This window comes from Lepidochelys olivacea (genome assembly GCF_965140295.1).
Source record: "Lepidochelys olivacea isolate rLepOli2 genome assembly, chromosome: 11".
Taxonomy (NCBI): Eukaryota; Metazoa; Chordata; order Testudines; family Cheloniidae; genus Lepidochelys; species Lepidochelys olivacea.
This window is the reverse complement of record NC_140421.1, coordinates 33386645-33409784: the sequence shown is the minus strand read 5'-3', so window position 1 is coordinate 33409784 and position 23140 is coordinate 33386645. Positions and strand designations below refer to the sequence as shown.

The following is a 23140-nucleotide window of genomic DNA, read 5'->3' as shown; positions in this document are numbered from 1 at the left end:
AACAGATTTTCTGTAATGTAAAAAAAAAAAATACGACCGTGCATTTTAAAATCAATCAATCAAGGACTACTATTGTAACAGACCTGCAGTGAAATCCTGGCCCCATTGAGGTCAATGGTAAAACGTCCAGTGGAGCCAGGATTTCACCTCTGGAGTTTAATTTAGGACTAAGGGTAAATGCCTTCTGTTAGGATTAATTGAGGATGGAATTTTAGGACATAGATACTGTTACCCCACCTTTAATGGATGAAACGCCACTTTTACTTACTATCTGCAAGGGAAGTGAAGCTGGAAAATGGATCCTGGCCGCTCCCACATTGCTCAGCACTCCACAAAGAGTGGGTAGTTTGAAAAGTACAGGGTTCCTCTGATCAGGGCAGAGAGTGAGTGGAGTGCCAATGAGAGCCTCCTATAGATACCTGTGGTGCCATATATTAATCAAGGCCTCCTGGCTGAGAGACTTTCAGAATTTATTCGTGCCCGTTTTATTAATGTTAAAGGTTAATTATTCCATTAGTTTGAAACTCTTTTAAGCACAAAAAGCAAGTTAACACAAACACTAAGAAAATCCTCCTCCCCACCTCCTTGAGGGTAATATTTATTTTGCAGAATATTTTTAATAAAAATGAAGTGATGCCTCACTGAATGAAACACCATTTCCTTATATTTGGTGGGAGCCTAGAAAAGCTGAAATTGTGGTGGGAATAAAGGTGGACTTGTCGAAAATCACATGATTGGGACTTAGAAATTCTAGGTTCTAGTTCCAGCTCTGCCACACTCCTGTGTCACCTTGCAGTGTCTCTCTCTGCCTCAGTTTCCCCATCTGTAAAATAGAAATAATAATAATTACCTACCTCAGAAGGGTGGTGTTAGGTTCAATCTGTGAATGTTTCTAAAATGCTTTGTTCTTTATATGAAATGCACTATATAAACTCAAGTTATTAATATCACTCAGATATATTGGCCTCTAAAATCTTCAGTGGGAGTAAGCAAATTAGGAAACTATGAGCTGTCAAAATATTTGTTGTATAATGTTCTCATGTTCCCCCCCCTCCTGCCGCTCCAGTGTGATTCATAGTCTCCAGTAAGCATGTCGCTACTTGCTTTGACAAAGGTTAAATTCTGTATTAGCTTTGTGTCTTCAAAGCACTCATTCAAGTTGCATAATATCTGAAATCAAGCCTGTTGATCCCCAAGTTATTCCAGCATTCTTAAAAATACAAAGAATTCTGTTCTCTCCAGCACCCACGTCTCTTTTGGCTTACAGGGTAAGAAAGATTGAAGGAATAATATATTAAAAAGACCAGGGACCAGTTTTGATCAAGGGAGCTGCTGGCAAAGGCTTAAGTTTGTAACACTGCTGATGTCTGTTTCATTCAGGAATTCTTTTGAGTTAAAAGTGCTTCTGCAGGAACATTTTAATGCTCACTGTACTTGGGAGCCAGATTCTGATCCCAGTTATGCCCATGTAACCCACTAGATGTGAGTCTTCTTTTAAAGTCATGGAGGTGAATACAGGGTGGAGTTTGACCCCATATTTCCATTCATTTTCAGCTGAAGGTGATACATATTTTTAATTTAAAAAAACATTTCACAAATAGAAAATGGAGACATGGTGATAAAGATCCATCCCATCCATCTGACCAAAAGGATAATGGGCTAATGCACAGCAGCATTTAATTTGTACTTACAATTACAATTTCACTTTTAAATAGTTTTGCCGTGCTGCATCTCAGTTTCAGCCCTGGACCTCCAATCTAGCTGATGGAGTGAGGAGTTGAAAATAAGCCTATTGTGTGGTACATCTTATAAAGTCTGCATTGCCAACTCTCCTTATTTTAGCATCATTCTTATGGTAGCTGAGGCTTTTGTTAGAGCCCCGGCTGCTGGAATCTGTTACTGTCTGAGAATCTTTGGTTGGGGGGGGGGAGGCGGGTTGTTTGTTTTTAAGGAATTTTCTTGCCTTCATGGCTGCAGAGTAAAGCTTCACCATGTGACCCTAAACATCCCCACACCAGATGGCAAATCAAAAGAACACAAAATTTATTATTTTTAATCTCATGATTTTTAAGCAAATCTCATGATTTTCCGGGGCTGGACTCATAATTTTTGAATGCTTGGAGTTGGCAATAATATAACTTGCACTAAGGGTTACCGTAAGTCCCTGTCCCCTCCCTATATGTGCACACAAGACCTTGCTGGCAGCAGAAACTATATAGTTCCACTGCCTGGAGAGGGCAGAATTTGGGGATGCCACACACGGATTGCACAGAACCTGCCAGCTGAATTAGAGCCCTCTAAGGAGGTTCGTTTGTGCTTCCAAACAGAGAAGGCTGGGGAACAGCAGAGCGAGAGGATGTGCCAATCTTCCTGCTTCAGAGGGAGATGCAGGCAGCACAGAGGCTACTTCAGCCTTGGGCTGGAGTAGCAGCAAAGAGGGAGAGATTGCATCCCATGCAGTTCCCCAACTTGATCCTCACTGCACAGCCTTGTTGCTCAAGCTGTGTGCTGTAGAGTGGATTTGGAGCTAAAGGAATATATTAAACATCTTGCTTAACAAATGTGCTGCTATCCTTTATCTTATTAAAATAATACCTCAGTGAGGTTTTTCAGATGGAAAGATATAATTAAAATGAGGTAGATAAACAGACAATGTAGAGAATCCAAAGCTTATACAAATGAGACAGTTATGCAAATTTATACATATTCCACTTGAAGTTTCAGCTAATGCCCATTGCACCTAGTCCTGCAAACCTGTACTCAAGTGAGTGGTCCCATTCATTAGGATGACTCACCTGACAGTCTCCAGGGAATTTAAGAAAAAGTGGACATTTTCAAAAGCATCTAAGGAACTTAGGAACACAAATCCCATTGGAAGTCAGTGGGGCTTGTGCTCCTAAATCCCTTAAGCGCTTTTGAAAATTTCCCATCAAACGGATTATGTAATCTGAGGTTTAGTCTGATGCACGCTATTGATTGAATTAGAAATCCCATTAAAGTCCACAGGAGTCCATCTTGCCACCGTCTTCAGTGATCTTTGGATTAAGTCTCAGTATATTTTCAGAAGTGTAATACAAAAACATTTAAGAATGAAAACCAGAAAGCAGAGTTTGAGGGAGCGCAGGGAGCAGCATGAAGAGTCTCTCTTCCTAAAGCAACAGTAGCATAATTTCTGGCATTACTGAATCCATTTTGAAATCCAAGCAAAAGCTCATAAACTGAAAGAGTTTCCACCTGGGGAACAGACGAAAACAGGAAGAAGAAGAAACTTAGATTTACACAAGGGAGTGAGCCAGAGCCAAAGGATTAGGGCTGGCTTTGGTACTGGAAAGATAGGGCCAAATCCTGGAGTCTTTTCTCTGGCTATTCTCAGACAAAACTGGGTGTCATGCCTGAGCAAAGACTGCAAGGTTACATGCTAAATAAGGAAAGCTACAGTGTTAGCATAGTGATCATATAAATTCCTCAATAAGGCTAGGGCTAAATTAAAACCTACAGAAGGGAGCAAAGTACTTAGAAATGAAAGAAGACTTATTAGAGCATTAAGTACATTCCCCTACAAATGCAGGATATGGTCATTCTGGTATCAGATATTCAGCTGATATGGCAGTCGACTTTGGCCTAAAGGCCAATACTTTGTTCATTTTCCATTTTTCTTGTAAGAAAGAAGTATGTAAATAAAGTATCAAAATCCGGAATTCTTTACTGCACAGATACGGTTGTGTTTTTCCAATATACGTCACAAAGACGTGGAGCATTAGCAACCATTGCATCCATCGTGTTCCTTTTCTTTCAGGAGCTGCGATCTGAAGTGGAGCTGGAGGTGTTAGGAGACACAGAAGGACTCAATCTGTCTTTCACGGCAATCTGTAACAATGGTACTATTTTTCCGCGCCAGAGGAAATGTTCCCATATAAAAGTGGGAGACACAGTAAGTAGATAACAGATTCTCAGATGACGTTCATTCCTGTAAAAATGAGAGAGATTTTTAGAACACCAAGGCAGAAATCTTGCTTCCTTTATTTAATAAATCTCTTCCAAACAAATTGAGAGTTATTAGGCAATACCTAATAAATTCTTGTTCTTGGCTGTGCATTATATTTCCAGAGTATTCTTTGCATTTAGTATGCTGCAGCCATGAATGGTTAATATATTTTCTTTTCCAGGTCTCTTTCAACATGACAGTAAGCCTACCTTCCTGTGAGAAAAGGCGGAGGCAGATTGTAATAAAGCCTGTCGGCCTGAGTGATGCCCTGGAAATTGATATTCAGCTAGAATGCAGCTGTAACTGTCAGAAAGAGGCTGAGATGAACAGTTCCAAATGCAGCAAAGGAAAGGGCTCTTTTGAGTGTGGAGTGTGTGCCTGCAACCCTGGCTACATGGGTCCTTATTGTGAATGTAATGAAAACTCCCTGAGCACAAATTCCTGTAAAAGGTCTCCAGAGCAGAGCTCCTGCAGCGGGAGAGGTGACTGTTACTGCGGGCAGTGTATTTGCCATTTCTCTGTGTACGGAAATATTTATGGGCCATACTGCGAATGTGACAATTTCTCTTGTGTGAGATTTAAAGGAGTGCAATGTGGAGGTATGTCCCCCTTAAACTATTTTTAAAATCTATAACCTTTTATGTAGATGTAACCCTCATTATAGGAGTATTTCCAGATGTGAGCTAATTTCATGGTTTTGACATTTGTTTTCATTCCACATCAGCATGAAATCAGGACCTTTCAAAAATTTCTGCAAAAAAATGAGAGAAAGAGAGAGAGAGAGATCCCTTCCCACCCCAGAATACCCCACAGCCCAGTGGTTATGGCACTCACCTGGCATGTGGGAGTCCCAGCTCATGGGTCTTCCATATGCCAGGTGAGTGCCCTAATTGTGATGCTATAGCAGCAGTGTCTCAATCTTTCCTGTTGGAGCTCTTCCATTTTCTACAAATAAATAATTAAATATTAATTGGACCAGAGAGAATGAGGGACTGTACCCCAGTGGTTAGGACAAGTTCCTGTGTCTCCCACATCCCAGGTGAGTGCCTTAACCGCCAGGCTATTGTCAACTCCAGAGTGTGTGTGTCTCATTTTGTCATTTCCAGATCTGTCCCCAAAACTGTAACATTTCTCTTTTTGATAATTATCCAAGTATGCCCTCCTGAATTTAATCCCTTTCAGCCTGATTCAGATCTCACACTGGTTTTATACCAGTAATGCCAATGATATAAGTGGAATTGCTCTTGATTTACACCAGTGTCAGTGAAGTAAGAATCAGGCTCTTTATATTTCTTTTCTTCTTCTGGACTGAATTCTATCTGCTACTGTGTTGTAATCCAGAACAAGTCCATTAAAAACAATGGGAATAGAGTTAAACTGGCATCTCTCTGAAGTAGCACAGTAGTGAATCAGATAGGTTGGAGTTATCCCAGTGTCAATGAAAAGACAATCTGGAGGATCGAGTCTTATCTCCCACCCACATATATCAGGAGTGACTCCATTAAAGTGAATAGAGTTGCACTAGTTTAAGTGAGATGCGAATCAGGCCCTTTATGTTTAACTATACATTGAAAAGGGTGGGGTTTTTTTTAAATATGAGAGGTGCTGGTAGTAATGAAAATGTGCATTCTGAAATAGAATGCTTGTAATGATTTCTTTTGTCACTTTTAAATGAAAACACTAACCTGGCAGGATAACCATTACTTTTCTAGGTAATGGTGATTGTGACTGTGGTGAATGTGTATGCCACAGGGGATGGACTGGTGAATATTGTAACTGCACAACTGACATTAACTCCTGTGTTTCTGAGGATGGAATACTGTGTAGTGGAAGAGGTGAATGCATTTGTGGAACATGTGTTTGCACAAATCCCGGGGCCTCGGGTAGCACATGTGAAAGATGCCCTACGTGTGGTGATCCTTGTAGTTCCAAACGGTAAGGTACTGTTTTTACCATGTTTGTATTTTCTGCTTCATTCAGACGTGTACAGTATATTAATAGCTCTGGGGTGCTATTCCCACCACATTTTTCTTGGGTGTTGGTCCTAGAACCTAAGAGCTTCTCTGCTTCTTCTGTGCAATCTAATCATAATGCAGAAACCAAACATTTCTCAGCATTGATCCGCTAGATCTCAAAATGAACTTTAGGAAAAATACTTCCCCTAGTTTCAGCTGGCACAGAGCACCATGTCACATTTCCACTTCTGCTACTTGGTTGTACAAAGAAGCCCCACGATGAATTCAGCTGAGCAATACTGACATCTGTTCATGGAACAGAACAACAACACCGCAACATAACCAATATCACAGAAAGGAAAACAGACAGGGAAGGAACATATAATAAAGTTTACAACATGACTGTTAATTTATTTATGTCTATGGATTCATTAGGCTAAGTTCTGCTCTCAGAAGCTACACCAGCTTTACACATATATAGCAACTCAAATACCAAATTCAGCTAAATGCTGCGTGGATTAAGCAGGTCCAGCTGCTACAGGTGTGTCTGGATGAGTTCAGTGGAGATAAAAGCAGTGGTGTAAGTTATGCATCAGGTATAAGCCAACCTGAGACTGATTGTAAGTGGCAAAGAAGCACTGATTTCATCTTCATTGAGATATGCAAAAGATATTGCATGTGAGGGTATATCAGTAAAAGCATCTAAAAAGAGGGTAAGAAAAGCAGAGCCTCTAAACACACACATTCATATGCCTGCACTATCGCCAAATCTTCCAAGGATAAATTCAGCCTTGATTTAAGTAGGCATAACTGCCCAATTAGGCAAGGTGCTTGAATTGCTCCCCATAGAATACTGTAGTGGTGCAAAGTACATTTGCACGTTCATGGAGTGCTGAATCAGTGCAAGTTACATTAAAGTATCGCTACTCTGCTACTTACATTGGTTTATACCTGAGGCCTGCTTCTTCTCCCACAATGTCTTTACCACTTTGGAATTCCATTGCCTTATTCTCAATATAGCATTGTAAATGAGAAAGGAACCAGTTCCATGATGTGTAACTTACACCACCATGGCTCTGTACAACTAGTGGATCAGGTCCCAAAAGGGCAATACAGTTTGCTCAAGACTCGCATGCATGGGCTAGGTGCATAATATTTTGAGTAAACATAGCCCTTGAGTATAAGTACATTATGCAGTAAATATATCAATCTGTTTATACTCTAATTCAGCAGACTAATAGGAGATATATAGTTATCTGATGGGCATTTAGTTAGTATATTAAAAATATATTCCACATCATCCATTTGTCAGAACTTTTTCATCTTTCCTCTTTCTCTGTCACTGCCATGACAGCTGAAACATATGGCTGGAAAAGCCAAGAGAGAGAAGATGTGGAAGACATGGCTAAGTTAAGAGACCAGGTCAGAGGGGACTGAGACATGGTTAGGCAGCTGAGAAAGTAAGGGCAGTAGTTTGAGAAACATGGCAAATATGACCAAAACACCAACAACACTGAATGTATCTACATTTGATAGCGACTATCCCCTTACCCACTCATGTAGTCTATTCACTGCTTCACTTGTGCGTGATAAGGTCACCCCATCCCATGAAAAGAATCACAGAACTCTCAGCATTATTCTCATGGAGGTATGTAATTCAATGCAACAATTGTGATGGCCAGTTTCTTTTTAGATAGTCCTACAGAGTTGTTCTTCTCAGAGTCTCAGCCTCTGAATCCAGTCAATGCTTTAAACCTAGAATTGTTCCAATATACTTTGCAACAACAATTTTCTTATGTGAACTTCATTTATGTATTTTCTTTATTCCGCTAGTAGACTCTAGACCCACTCCAGGTCCCATTGAATCACTGGGAGACTTTCTATTGACTTCAGCAGGAGTTGGATCAGACCCCGAGTTTGTTTTTAAATATTCCAGTCATTGTACAAGTAAATAAAATAAATAAGATATTTTGAAGTTACTTTTGCCAATAACTTGCATCAGCTTAATTAGTATCTATGTTAGTAGCTCCTGAGACAAGTGAATCATATTTGAGAGACATCTGTTAAGATACCTAAACATGTTTTTAGTCACTTGGTAAATATAACACGTTACTTAAGAGATTTTTAAACATAGGGAGATTTATATTAGGTTCCCAGCCTCCTCACATATTAGTCCATTTGGTAGACATTCTTCTGACAAGTATTTAGTGAAGGCTTAATTCAGAACCTTTATCTTTAAAAATGAATGCTATGTATAAGTAACCCCATTTCTTTAGCAGACATACATGAATAATGTTGCCTGGGGTTCTGTCTGGTAACTAACAAGAGCTTAGCAAGAAAAAGGGCAAAAGAGTACTTAACTACAGTACCTTTATTCAGGGGTTTTCTTGAGGCAATACATATCACATTTCTGAGAACTACTGTATCTCTAGCACAAGACCTTTTGTTGGCTTCTTTTTAAAAAGTAGACAGCATATGTATTCCTCTTTATATTTGTGCTTTGCAACAGACGGCGATTGATGAGCTTTTGAATTATTTTTCACAGGAGCTGCATAGAGTGTCATTTGGCTTCTGATGTCCAGTCACAGGCAGAATGCAGTGAAAAATGTAGATTAGTTGATGCAACTGTCAACAGTGCAGAAGGTTTGTACATCTTTTATTTAACTGCCTTTTGTTGTCTGCCTTGTTAATTGTAGCTTCATTTTTCATTAGTTTTACATAAAGGTGTAGACAGTATCTGAAAATTACTGCAGTACATACGTAGTTTTTTTCCATGGGATTGGCTCCAAAAATTATACTGGTTATTTGATCCTATCACTATCTATCAACATATACAGTACTGCACTGAAAAGATCCTTATTAATAGCAGTCAGAACTATCTATTTATCTCTTCAGATTAATTAACTCACCACTATACACCTAGTTTCCTAACAAACTTTTGAAAACTATAATCCACCTATGGCTGAATTTTAGTCTTATGTGCCCTAATACAAACTCCCAATGAAAGTAGTATCATGACAAAAGCATCTAGGTGTAAAATTATACCCAACCCATAAGTTTCATTGTGATTTCGGCCCTCAGATGCATATGCAGTGATCCCATTGCAGTCCATGAGAACTTCCAGGACAGAAATTGACCTTGAATAAAATATTACCCTCATAGACAAAGAAATAAAACTTTAAACAAGACCGCTAAGCAATATCATTGCTTTTTCTAAACATAAATACACACAAATACACATACATGGTTTTGTCTGTTTCTTCAGATTGCCTGCTTTGTGCACTTGGCAGTGCTCTATGCAGAGTCCGTTTCACTTCCTACTTTTTAAGCACTAGCGTCACGTTTATAAGCGCTGTGCGGGAAGCTCACTTGAATGTTCTTGTCCCTACGCTCCAACAGGGCGTCAATATAACACAACAACTGGTGGAGGTGCTGAAGTTTCTGAGTTTATATAGGTGCTACTTTATGCTACTGTTTTTCATGGATGAAGAGAAATTGTCAAATTAATGTTAAGTATTAAAAATTGTAAATATCTAAAAATGCTGAGGTAGTCGCAAAAATCTGTATGTCCCACAGGAGCCAGAGAAGGAAACTGAGGAAAGGTCAAGAAGGCATGTGTCCCTCCATGTAGCTAGGTATGGAGCTACAAGCCAGGGAGCAGGGTTAGGAGGAACATACTCACCCAGCTTATGGAGTCAGGCAGAGAAGAGGATCAGGGAAATGAGCTGCAGATTGGGGAGAGGGCCCGGCACTTGCTATGCGCTGCATCCCTAAGGCATATGCACAGCCAGGGTTCAGTGTGCTCTCATACTTCTCCCCTAACTGTGCTCCGCACACACATCCTATCAGGTCTACTCTTTGTATGAGTCACAATAAAGCAATTTTAAAAGCCCAGGACAGTATGATTAGAAAAGAACTCAAAGGAGCATAAGCGGCAGATCTATTTGCAATTTTGTCCCACTTTGGCATAATGAAGAACATTTAAGAGGAGGCACCCCTTTAAAGGTGTCAGCTTCCCATCTCAGTGCAACGTAAACCTAAGGCACTAATCCTATAGTCCTGCTGCCTAGGGTGAACCTTGCATGCTACCTGACCCACTACAATGCTGAAACACTTCAGAAGGAATTAAACTGGTGCAGCTGGAACAGTTTTCGTAGTGGGGATGCTGAAAGCCATTGAACAAAACTGTAAGACCTGCGTATGATGGAAACTACTTCAAGCCAGCGAGTGCTGCCACACCCCTAGCGTCCCTAGTTCCAGCGCCCCTGAACTGATGTGTACATTTTTTATCCTTATTCTTCAGATAAATTTGTTTTTAAAATCAGCTCCTTACTGTTATTTTATTTAAATTCTTGTTTCTTTTTTGAGATGGGGAGCAGTAGGGATACCTTTTTAAAAAGACAAACAAGAAATTTTCCAGATGACCTGATTAATGCTGCAATCTAAAACTCTTTTTGCATCCACTAGCATGTCCAGGAACCCACTGAGGTTTAACTGAGTTTTGTGTGTTCTCAGGGCCCAGTTCTCCACTGTGTTATTGCAGTTTTATACTGGTGTAACTCCATTGATTTCAAACTCTGCTGAAATCAATGGTGGTATGCTGGTATAAAACTGGAGTAAGGTACTGGATCATGGCCACAGATACCATAATTAGTGCAAATTACAAATGTCTACTAAACATATTTTTGTGTTGTCTTGTTGTTAAAAGCTCAGTGTGCACTACAGTGGGCTGTATTGTGATACAGGAGGGCCAGGGAGCAGTGGGAGAGTGCTAGATATATAAACTTAAGGCTAATTAAGGTGTGGTTCTCTGTAGACTAGGGAAGGTGGCTGCAGATTAATTGGAGCACCTGCAGTCAATTTTATTAGGCCCTGTTAGGAACCTAATAAAACCCCCTGCATCAGGCAGACAGAGGAGGAGGAAGAAGAAAAGACTGGAGCTTGGAGGTATGTTCAGAGATTTGGAAGACCTGAGAACTGGAGTAAGGGAGACCCTGCCCAGCAGGACAGAGAGACTCCCTCCCTCCCTCCCGCATCTAAGGACGGAGGGTAACCCCCACCTAAGGGGGATGAGGGTAAGAAACCCACAGGGGTTGAGAGAGGCTGGGACTCAGAGCGAGGAGCAAACCCAGACCCCTCCCCCCGCTTCCTTCCTCTATCACCTTCCCGGGCTAGTAGCGGGGCCCTCGGCACCCCAGAGCAGGGCCAAGGGGGGCATCTTAGCTCCCCGCCAAGAAAAGCGCAGGGCCCACCAGACTAAAACCGGCCATCTTGCCACAGTATGAATTTTTTAAAAACCTAGATAATACCTAGTGTTAATGACCTCATATACTAAAACAGTGGGACACCTTGGAGGAGGAATGAATATATTCAGTGTAAGTAAAATTTAAGAAATTAAAGCAGTGTTGTCAAAACTCTGGAGTCAAGCCCTGAAAAATCCTGAGCTTAGTTTGAGTTATGGCATTTTTAAAAAGTAATAAATTTGGGGTTCCTTTTATTTGCCTTCTGGTTCTTGAGCCTTTTTGAATGCATTTGGGTCACATTTTTCAAGCTTTTCTTTACTGTACTGAGAACTAGAAACTTACTTTTTTTTTTAAATGAAAACTGAGATTCTCTTGTAATCACTTGACTATGTGGCCATGTTGCATCCCTATGTCTGATATAAATAAAGGCCAAATTATATGAAAGTATGTGATACGTAGTAAATGAAAGTTGACATTTTGTATGTACAATAGCTTCCTTTAAAATTCCATTATTGTAAGCCAAATTCATTCTTTCTTTGTTTCCTTTTTTGTGATTTGGATGTTTGAGAGGTTTAGGTTGATCTATTTGGCACTCCTTACTCAGCCAAACTCCCAGGAGTTTTGTCTGAAGGAGTGGTGAATAGAGCCTTAAACACCAATAACATTTCATTTTTAAAAATCCATTTGACAAACTTCTAGTTTTCTCACATCTATCTAAAAATAACAAAGACCGACAGGCTTCTTTTAAAAATTCATTAAAAGTAAAAGCTAATTTTTAGAGCTGAGTTATAGTGTACATGTCGTGAAACTGTAGTTTATAACAGAAGCAACAACAGATGTTCAGCTATAGAGGAGTTAGCAGGTGTTGCTAAAAATGAAGGGTATTTTCTAAATATAAAGATATTATATAATGTTAGAATTGGAATTGTGGCACTTCTGGAATTGGATATACAGTCTCAGATTCCAATCATTTTACTTCTTATTTGCTGTCTGCCACAACTATTCATTCCCACCCCTCACCTCTTGAATGAACTCACCATGAAAGGTTCCCTACTTCGGAAAGGTTTGAAAAAAACCTGGATTAAGTTTTCCCGCACAAATACATTAAGTGAAGGGGCAAGTAAAACTGGGCAGATTGTCATAATGGATTACTTTTGTATCTGCCTTCCTCTGAATCACATTACAATGATCCCACAACTACAGTTTTCTGTTATTAATTTATATTTTATTATTGTCACGATACATGCCACAGTATTCTTTAGGAATTGCATTGTGGAAGGAATAAATGGTAGTCCTTTTAAAGGTATCAGTATCTGTTTGAAATGTGACTATCTACTTCTGAAACGTAATCTAGACATACTACCAGTAGCTCTAAGCCAAAGAGAACATATTGTTTACTTTGTACTAGAATCAGGGCTATTCTATTCCCTAGACAAATGGTGGAAAGTGTCTTGGAAGTATTTGCAATTCACTGAAATTCACACTGCAGCAGATTGATAGGTGCACTTGATGGTCAGTGCAGATTGACAACACCTGGACCTACTCTTCTGAAACATACGTGGAAAATCTAAAACAAAAACAAAAAGCCATTTAGAGTGGAAGAAAAAGTTGTTAAATATAGCGGACATTCTTAGGATATTTCTGCAGTTCTCTTCCTGTCTTTACTATATGGTGAAAAGGCCATGACGCATATTAATCCATAGTCTCTCTTTTTATTACATGTTAAATTGCACTTGACCTACTGGGTGGCTTTTTTTTCCACAGATTTCTCAAAGGATAAATCTATTCCCTGCTCGTTACAAGGGGAAAATGAATGTGTTACTACATTTCTAATGGCTACAGATGAACAGGGAAGGACAATCATTCATAGCATAAAGCAGAAAGGTGAGTTGTTAATATCACGTTTTTAATATATACACATTGTGAATTAAAAGTACAGCTGGGAGAATCAAGCCATACATATTGGAAGATTAGCAAACTGAGATGTTACGTACAGTACTGTGTTTTCTTGTGTTAATAGTATTTCTCTACCTAACCAAAAAAAAGCACCTTCTAAAATATTTCTTTCATATGATGTTGAAATGAGACATGACTGTTCTCGCAATACTAGCAGTATGGACTAGTGGACTGAGCACAAGGCTAGGAGCGAGACATTGCTGATCTAAATCCAGCTCTGACTCCCTCTGTGGCCTTGAGGCAAGTCACTCTCTCTCTCTGTTTCAATTTTCTTATCTGTAGAGTTTGGATAACATTTAATTCTCTACAACACAGAAGTGATGTGAGGATAAGTTAGTTAGTTTTTTCAAAAGTACTATGGGAGTACTAAACATTATGAAAACGATGATGATACCAAATACCATCACATTACATGACAAATTACCTGTAAAATCTTATTCATATAGATACAAAAAATTTTTAATAGATTAACAAGTATCCATAATAGCTACACTAGACATGATGAAGCAAATATTTTATATGATGTGCAAATATTTTTAAAATCATGCCTAGCCCACATAATTACATTTAACACAGCACTATTACCAAGTTTTGAATGATTTTCACAAAGTTACCCTAGATATTGAACAGTTATTTTTAATAAGGTATGTCCTTTCATTTAAAAATATTTCTTTATCTATTGTGTTATTTGTCTTGTCTTGTCTTTCATTTAAAGATCCTAATTATGTGGGACATGAGAGAACACACTCTTCTTCTCAATTACTAGACAGGCTATTTCCAGGCAGACAAATACATTTTTGGACACACCTAGGGTTGCCAACTTTCTAATGGCACAAAACCAAACACCTCTTCCCTCTGTCGCTCCCTCTCCCCCACCCTCTCTCACTTTCAAAGGGCTGGGTCAGGGGGTTGAGGTGTTGGTGCGGTGTGAGGGCTCTAGCTGGGGGTATGGGCTCTGGGGTGGGGCCAGGAATGATGGGTTTGGGGTGAAGGAGAGGGCTCTGGCCTGGGGTAGGGGGTTCGGATGTGGGGGGTCTGGGTTCTGGGCTAGGGGTGGGGCCAGACATTAGGGGTTCAGGTTATGGGAGAGAGCTCCCAGTTGGGGCAGGGAGTTGGGGTGTTGGGAGGGTGCAGGGTGAGGGCTCCAGGAGGGAGTTTGGGCGTGGGACAGGACTCTGGGCAGGGGGTTGGAGTAGGGTCCCAGTGGTGCTTACTGCGGCTCCCAGGAAGTGACCGCCAAGTCCCTGGGTGCTTGGGTCGCCAGGGAGGCTCTGTGCGCAGCCCTCGTGCCCGCAGGTGCCGCCCCTGCGGCTCCCATTGGTTGTGGTTCCCGGTCAATGGGAGCTGTGGAGCTGGCAGTTGGCGCAGGGGCAGCACGTGGAGCCTCCCTGGTCACCCATGCACCAGGGAACACAAAGACATAGTGGTTGCTTCTGGGAGCTGCGCAGACCTAGAGCAGGCAGGGAGCCTGCTTTAGCCCCAGGCCCCCGCTGTGCCGCCAACTGGATTTTTAACAGCCAGAGCTAACTGGAGCTGCCAGGGTCCCTTTTCAACTGGGCAGTCCAGTCGAAAACCAGATGCCTGCCAACCCTAGACGCACCCAGTGTCTCACTGCTAAAAGTTAGTTACATCATTAAGGAAAGCACTGCACATGCTTGCTTTCCTTCTGGCAGTATAACTTGAGGTTTGGAAAAGTTCTCCAGCCATTCATCTTCTTTATTAATTCTGCGTGCAGTGTTTCTGCAGTATCTGTCTCAGGAATTAAAGTGATTGCACTGGAAATAATCAGCTACTTCTGTAAGAATATTATTGTTTAATAATAGTAGTGTGCCATTATATACAGTAGCTTTATACCAAAGAATGTTGCAACAAAGCTTTACAAAAAAGATGGAAGGTATACACGTGTAAACTGCACTCGCCAGATTCAAGATCATAAAATATTTTCATAGCTGTAGGATAGTCTCTTTATTAAATATATTTACTGTGTTTATTTAAAAAGGATTGATAGAAATAGCTTAACACAGGCACACTGCATGCAAATGCTTTGGAGCATTCCCCACAGAATTCTGACAATAAACCTAAATTCTAATCTGTTCCACTTCTGAGCCTGTCTCAAGCAGAGGAACAATTATGCTGTGGTTTTGTGATGTATGCAAATGTGAAATAAGATGAGAACACCATGAACACTCCAAAGCTCATTTTCACTTGTGGATCTGAAGTTCAGTCTGTACGAACAGCTAATGCCTTCCTTCAGTGTTCAAACTAGACCTCTCAAAATGAGTTGCGTAATGACATCAATCAAAATAGTCATGCAAAATAAAATGTGTGTAAATTATGCCAAACTGAAATGAATTCTAAATGTCATCAGACCATGGTTCAGAAGAAAATTTCATAAAATAGTAATGTACTTTTATGAGTAATACTGGTTAATATTAAAATGATCCTTTAATTGAGAGCTGACAAAAAGAACATGCCCTCTTGGCTTTACAAGCCTATTATTATGTTGAGTTCTAGAAAAAAAATCTATCCCAGAATAATACTGATTTTCTATTCTAAAATGCCCATGTTTGATCTAGGATTGCTAGCTAGCATTTATAGAACAACAACAAAATGAAGCCATTTAAAAAGTGGTATTGAACTTCTAGCATGGTAACAACTTACATTCACCATGGAAATGAAAGTGAAACATTTCCAAAAATGAGGTGTCTAGAATACTTCTGTCTGGTTCAAAGATGTTAGTTCCTGTTTTTAAACACAGGCACCCTAACAACTTTACAAATCCCACACCTGAACCCTTGTAATTAGCACCCAGGTGTGTATAATGAACATATATGCACTGAAGTACCAAACTGAGCAATCAAATGTGTTATTCTGAGTCCTACTTAGGTGCTTTTGTTTGAAAATTGGGCATCTGATTTTATGCAGTATCTCCTTATCCAATACTTCAGCTTACCTTCACTCCATCTTTACTCATGAGGTTTGGTCACTGAATGAAAAGGACATGACCATTTCAAATAGGGCTGACAATGACATCTGTTCAGAACTCAGTGGATTCACGTGGGCAAAACCATGTCTGTATTTTTGAGTATATTCAAATCAATGGAGCCCAAGACAAAGCAACTTCAGTTTAGTTTCTAGGGGTCTGATCTGCCCAACTGAAGTCAATGAGAGTTTTGTCATGGACTCGAGTGGGAGCTAGGTTAGCAATACTGTTTACATTATGGCAGTGGACATAAGAAAACAGCAGAAGTCTTTCTATATCTCATTTAGACCTGTGTGAAAAATGGAAATTCTGTTTTGCAGAGAATTTTGATTCAAAATTTGGCTTCACTCTGAATCAGAACAAAACCTGAACATTTCAAAATGCTCCATGAAGGAAAATTCCAGAAAAATAATCATTTTGGATCAATTGGAACATTTTGTTTGGACAAAATCAAGATGTTTCACTGATATTATGATTTTTTAAAAAATGTTACATTATATATTGTAATATAAAGGAATCATACAGGGTTTTAAAAATTCCAAAGTTGTTTCAATATAAAAAATTGAAATATTTCATGCTGAAAATGTTGAAATGAGACATTTCAACGTTGTCTGAACTTTTCCCCTTGTTTTTTCTCCTGAATGAACTTTCTGCAAAATTGACATGATTTCCCAGTGTTTCGATTTTCGACAGAACTGCATTCTTTGATGGAAAATGGTTCTGTTGTAAATTTATCCGAGCAACTCTAATCTTATTTATATGAGTCAAATCCCAGTCCCACATCTGAGGCATCTGAAGGGGAATATTGGATTTTCTTGCTTTTCTTTATTTTTGAGATGCCATTTCCCCCAAGCTTCTCCATTTCACCAATGCTGTTTCCCTGTGTTAGTAAAAAGAAAAGGAGGACTTGTGGCACCTTAGAGACTAACAAATTTATTAGAGCATAAGTTTTAGTAGTCATCCACTAAAAAGCCGACAATCTAATCAGCATCTTTCCCTCTGCAATATGCCTGAGTGCCGTAAATCCAAGAAGTGAGACTATTGTGAGACTTCATGCTACCACTAAGCCAACCACTTTTCTCATTTATTTTGGAAAAATCACTTTTTTTTTTTTTGGTGTTCCAAATTTAGTCCAGAGAATCTGTATCTAGTTAATTTTGTATTAGAGCTATGAGAAACCTCCGTAGTGAATACTTTTTACCCTTGCAGTATAATCCTTCTGGGCCAGTTTCTCAAACCTTTTCCTAAACCTGGTTTGAATTTCACGGAAATCGGAGCTAAATGGTGGCTTCAGGTAATAGCTCACCTTAAGTGATCACTCTGGTTACAGTGTGTATGGTAACACCCATTGTTTCATGTTCTCTATGTATATAAATCTCCCCACTGTATTTTCCACTGAATGCATCCGATGAAGTGAACTGTAGCTCACGAAAGCTTATGCTCAAATAAATTGGTTAGTCTCTAAGGTGCCACAAGTACTCCTTTTCTTTTTGCGAATACAGACTAACACAGCTGCTACTCCGAAATATTTCAGCTGAGTTTCACTTTGAATTCTTGGGTTTGTATTCAGGGACTGCAAACGTACATGAACTTGAAAGAAAAGGCACATGCAACACCCAGCAAGGAAAACAAGCAGGTTCCTCTCAGCTGTTTTTAATTAGCTATACTTGTAAATAACACTTATACCTTGCTTTGTTTCCACAGATTGCCCACAGCCTCCAAACATTCCAATGATAATGCTGGGTGTTTCTCTTGCTATCCTTCTGATGGGCACTGTTCTACTTTGTATATGGAAATTGCTAGTTTCTTTTCAAGACCGAAAAGAGGTTGCCAAGTTTGAAGCAGAAAGATCAAAGGCCAAATGGCAAACGGTATGTACTTGCATTAATTTTATATAAGTCTCTGTGATTTGGCTCAATGGTTCTCAAATAATAAAGGAATTGGACAGATTTCCCAAACCATGCTCTTGTGTCGGTAGATTTTTCACTATATAGCATGCTATAAATTAAAATTGTAATGGGTTTTTAGGAATGAATGAAAAATAGATGGATTTTAATATTCTTCATTTTATTTCTTCCACGCACAAATATGATGCACTGAGATGTCAGTTTTTTAACTGACAAGGGCATCTAATGAATCATTTTATATACATCTGTTAGTGAATAGCTTGATTAATATTAGAGGCACAGTCTTGTTCCCGTAAATATCACATGTTCCTTTTCCCCTGTTCCTTCTGCCTGGAACTTTTGCTTTTTTGCAATAGTATTATGATGAATTAAATAGTGATTCATTGACTAAGGCAAAGAAACACTGAGCAGAGTAGCATCATGATTGACACACTTCAGCAGGACCAGTCACTACATTATTCTCCACATCTGAGAAAGAAAAATAGGTACAATTTAACTCCAAGAATTTTTCCATAATGCCTTTGGTTAGCCAACGCTGGTAAGATGTAGGTGAAGAAATAGGAGGGAAAATAAAGGTGCTTTTGAAGGGAAAATCAGTGAGGCCAGACAAAGGGCACTGGAAACCAGCATTAACATACCTAGTGTTAGCCCTGAAAATCCCTGGGGTTTCCCTAATTAACCATGTGGTACAGTCTGAAGTGTCTGACTACAGTAGAGCTGAATAGAATTCTGACAGCATATGTCTTCCACTTCCACCTCTCTTGCTGAAAGTGGGAGAGAAGGTATTTCCAAGGCCTGTTAGCTTCCCATAGTGACACTGGTAGGAGATGGGGAAGCCACTGCTATGCCCCAAGAAGACTGACAACAGATAAATGAAAGATCACAGGCCTGTGGTGGGAGGAGACCTTTTGGGAAAGTGGGAGGCCACTTAAGCATTCTGAGGTTTACATGCATCTCAGGATCCTGAACCTCGGCTAAAAGTTTGTGTAAAAGATAAAGAAGCCTCGTTTTCATCCAAAGCTTGGAACCACAGAGGTTTTCTGCATTGTTTCAGGTTTTGTTCTGAAAGAAGTGCATAGCTTTGGAGTTGACATATTGTTATATTAAAAATCCCAGGGGAGCTATCTACAAGAGCAGGGGTGAAGTGAGCTGCCCAAATTTCAACTACATTCAGCTTATCTAAATTCTTCCTGTACTCTCAGCTATTGTATTCCTCACTCCTGTCTTAAACTATTTGGTGAAGTTACTGTGTACCCTTAAAGTTTTATAACAGGCAAAACCAAACTCCCAAATGTCAAGGTTCTGGATCTGGACTGTCCCCATGTTCAGGGATGTTTAAGCTGGGGATGTTTGCCAGAAGCTGGGAATGGGTGACAGGGGCTGGATCACTTAATGATTACCTTTTCTGTTCATTCCCTCTGAAGCACCTGGCACTGGCCACTATCGGAAGACAGGATACTGGGCTAGAAGGACCATTGGTCTGACCCAGTATGGCCATTCTTATGTTATGGAGCTAGGTGTAAGCTGTGAACTTTGTTCCAAGGTTTAGGCTCATCTCTTAAATAGCTGATGCATTTCACCCCAGAAATGCCTGTACTACATGGGTAAGCAAAATCAGAGACCCTGATCTTGTGAGGAGCTGAGCATCCTCGACTTCCATTGACTATGAAGACTGAAGGCACTCAGCAGCTTACAACATAGTTTGGAAAGCACTTTGAGCTAAATTGAGCCACTAAGCTCAGTCCAGAGCAAGGGACAGTGTGCAACTGTGCCGTTCCAAGAGAAGATCAGGCAAAGAATTATGTCTCAGAAATACAATTCCACTCCAGTTCTCCCCTTCCTCTAAGTAAGTTACTTCACCCCTGTTTTGGAGTGCAGTTTGCTCTCCCACCCTGTGAACTCAGCCAGCTATTCTGACTGGTGAGTAGCGTGGTGGACCCAAGGTTCCCATTCCCTGCCCCATCCATCCCATGTCTTCCCCCCACACACCACTTGCTTATAGTGGAGAGTCCTGATTGAGCATTCTCTGATCTCCCCCTGTAGCCAGAGCCACACTCTGAACAGCTCTTACTCCCCCTTAGTTCTCTGCATGGCCAAATAATGGTAATGTCAATGTTGCTATACAACAAACACTTTAACTGCCTCATTAGTACTACTTGCATATAAAAGCAGCATTTTGCGAGAACATTTTTATTCAAAGAGAAAACTGTTACGTGACATTTCACTGTGTTGGTAGCAGTAAAACTGGGTTAACCAGCAGACCTGAAAAGACATGCAATATCAACTGCAGATTAGTGAGTTGCTACAACTTTGTTTAAACATGATTAAAAGAAGCAATGAACACATTTATGTAAATATACATAACATATACTAATTGGCACAAATTTATGTTTTTATAGAAAAAAAACAGGCTTGACAAATGAGTAATATCTTTAACATTAACAGAGCAGTTTAATGGTGAATCATTCCCCCCCACCCCCAAAGTGACTACAGAACATTTTATCTAGGATTGGCACATAACTGAAATTAAGGTGCAAACTTTGTGGTTAAAAATCTAAAACAGAAAATAACACATTGCGCATTTACACGGGTTGGTAATTAATTAAAGCTGGAACTGATATGCATTACCTAATACTTATCTAGCACCTTTCATTTTCAAAGCACTTCTCCATCATCATCTAACTAATCCTCAGGTAGGAAAGTAGTATTAGCACCATTTTGCACACAGACAACTGAGGTAGTTAAGGCACTTGCTAGAGACCACAGAGGGAATCCGTACGAGAGCCAGGACACCTCGCCTCCAGTAGCTGCATCTGACCATAACATTGACAAGCTGCTGAGAAAGCTGCAACCAGCCAGTTTCTGTGGGTCTAGGGTGAGCATGGGGGATTCACCTGAAGATTGTTAGAATGAGGGAAAAGTGGAAGAAGAATGGAGAGAATTTGCCTAAAAATCCCCTAAAAATAATTCAGGAAATTGTACTGCAAAATATAATTCGACCATCTGTGTAATTAGACACACTCTGCTTGAAGGATTCGGCGATATGATGGGGAACTTTGAGGAGAGACATTTCAGTGTCAATGTTGAAAGCAGAAATGCCATCTGGAGGCAACTTTTAAGTGCCTACGTAAGGAAGGTGGTTCAGTGAGGGACTGGCCTCAAGGGGAGAAGGAGTGCTCAAGCTCATTGTGGGTGGTAAATGACTGTGTGTTAAGAACTTAGACAGCTTTGTAATCCTCAAGGCAAGGAGATCTGTAGTTTCAGATAGCACAAAACCGCTGATACCACTGGAAGGGATCTTATTCCACAGGCGCAGGCCAGCAAAGCACACTTGCCTGAAGGGGGATTGATGCATGACTTCTCCTGTATATAAAGACAGGTTTCAGAGTAACAGCCGTGTTAGTCTGTATTCGCAAAAAGAAAAGGAGTACTTGTGGCACCTTAGAGACTAACCAATTTATTAGAGCATAAGCTTTCGTGAGCTGTAGCTTATGCTCTAATAAATTGGTTAGTCTCTAAGGTGCCACAAGTACTCCTTTTCCTGTATATAAAGTTTTTAATTCTGTAATAAGTGTACACAGTGTTCTTACTATCATTTTAAAACGCATCTATTGCTGTTTTTTACTGGGCCCATAGTTCTGAGTGCTAGAAATAATAAATCTATTATTTGATTATTCATAGTTATATGTGATTAAAACTGGGAAGTTTTAGACTGATCTGCCACTCTGTTACATCTACTATCAAGGGACCAGGGAAACAACCCTTTCATCTGAGTAGCCTGCAGAGATCAAGTAGGGGAATGGTGGCAGCATAAACAATTTAAATGACCCTTTACAGAAAACACTTTTTATAGTCTTTTCCTTCTAGAATGATCCAGTCATGATGCTCTGCATGAAAATAATCTAAGACACATGGTTAACTACATCTTTGACAACATACTGTTTCACTAGATTTGTTTTTTTAACCTGGGAGGCAGGTTTGTTTGTTACATTTTTCCTAGTTCTGGATTGATTTGTTATGCTCTGTGTAGCCTGATCATAATTATGCCATATTACGATCTTCAGTGGATCCGCACATGACAAGTTTACTTGCTATATTCTGTAATGCAGCAATAAGCACATTACTTGCACATATAAGGAATGAAAGATATTACTGAGTTTGTGTGTGGTTTGCATCACCAGACTGAATCAGATCAGGAATCATTTACATGATGATGACCCACACTGCTGTAAAGCTAAAGAGGTAGCATTAAAGTTAATGGATTGCACCTACATACATATGCAAATGAGTCAATGGTCAAATGGCAGATTTAAGAAAAATTATATTTAACTTACTAGCTTTTTTCTTTTGTTGTTGTTTTTAGGGAACAAATCCCCTGTACAGAGGCTCAACAACTACATTTAAAAATGTAACTTACAAGCACCAAGAAAAGCAAAAAGTGGACATTACTGCAGATTTCTATTAGCACTTCAGACACTGGAAAATTAGTTTTAATGACAAGAAATATAAAAGCACTATTTTGTTTTTATTTCTTTATAACTGATTACATGGATGTTTGTTAGCACATCTTAGTGATATAATTCAGCTAGAGCAAATATATTTTGTGTGTATTGAAGGTATTGTAGATAACTGCTGTATGACTAAAAATTAAGAGGAACGTTACAAAGAAACACATTTAACATTCAGACCCACAAATTAGTCTTAAAGAAAAAAGCACTGACGATTTCTGTGGAATTTGCTCCACAAATAGAATAAAAATTCATCATCAGTAAGCACATTTTGGTAAGTCTAACTTGTATTTGCTATTTATGGTGAATTTTACTTCACGTTGTTCACACTACAGTGCCCAACACATGGTGTATACCCAAACACAATCAGTCTACGCTGTTGGCTTACATAAAATAAAAAATTTAATGCCAGCAGGGCTAGGGGGTCCTGATGCCAAACTATGGGCCTGGATCAGGACCCCCTAGTGATTTCATCAGAAACAACTGAATTTATAGCCTAGCTTACATGGATCCAAAACTCACACAAATATCTCCTCAACCTCTTTGCCTTTCCCTCTTTCTTTGCCTGTCTCCTTCCCTGCCCCTGAATCTTCTCCCTTTGAT

At 39.7% G+C, this 23140-nt stretch overlaps 1 protein-coding gene across 1 annotated transcript in view; it reads left to right on the top strand.

The window, feature by feature from the left end:
• ITGB6 (integrin subunit beta 6) overlaps positions 1 to 22503 on the top strand; it is a 61130-nt gene extending 38627 nt beyond the window's left edge. The window contains exons 11-17 of the mRNA XM_084643422.1: positions 3797 to 3931; positions 4167 to 4584; positions 5698 to 5920; positions 8486 to 8583; positions 12948 to 13067; positions 17827 to 17993; positions 22393 to 22503. Of these exons, the coding sequence (XP_084499548.1) occupies positions 3797 to 3931; positions 4167 to 4584; positions 5698 to 5920; positions 8486 to 8583; positions 12948 to 13067; positions 17827 to 17993; positions 22393 to 22494 (1263 nt within the window). The 3' untranslated portion in view covers positions 22495 to 22503. The remainder of the gene's footprint in view (positions 1 to 3796; positions 3932 to 4166; positions 4585 to 5697; positions 5921 to 8485; positions 8584 to 12947; positions 13068 to 17826; positions 17994 to 22392) is intronic.
• Positions 22504 to 23140: the final 637 nt, after the last annotated feature.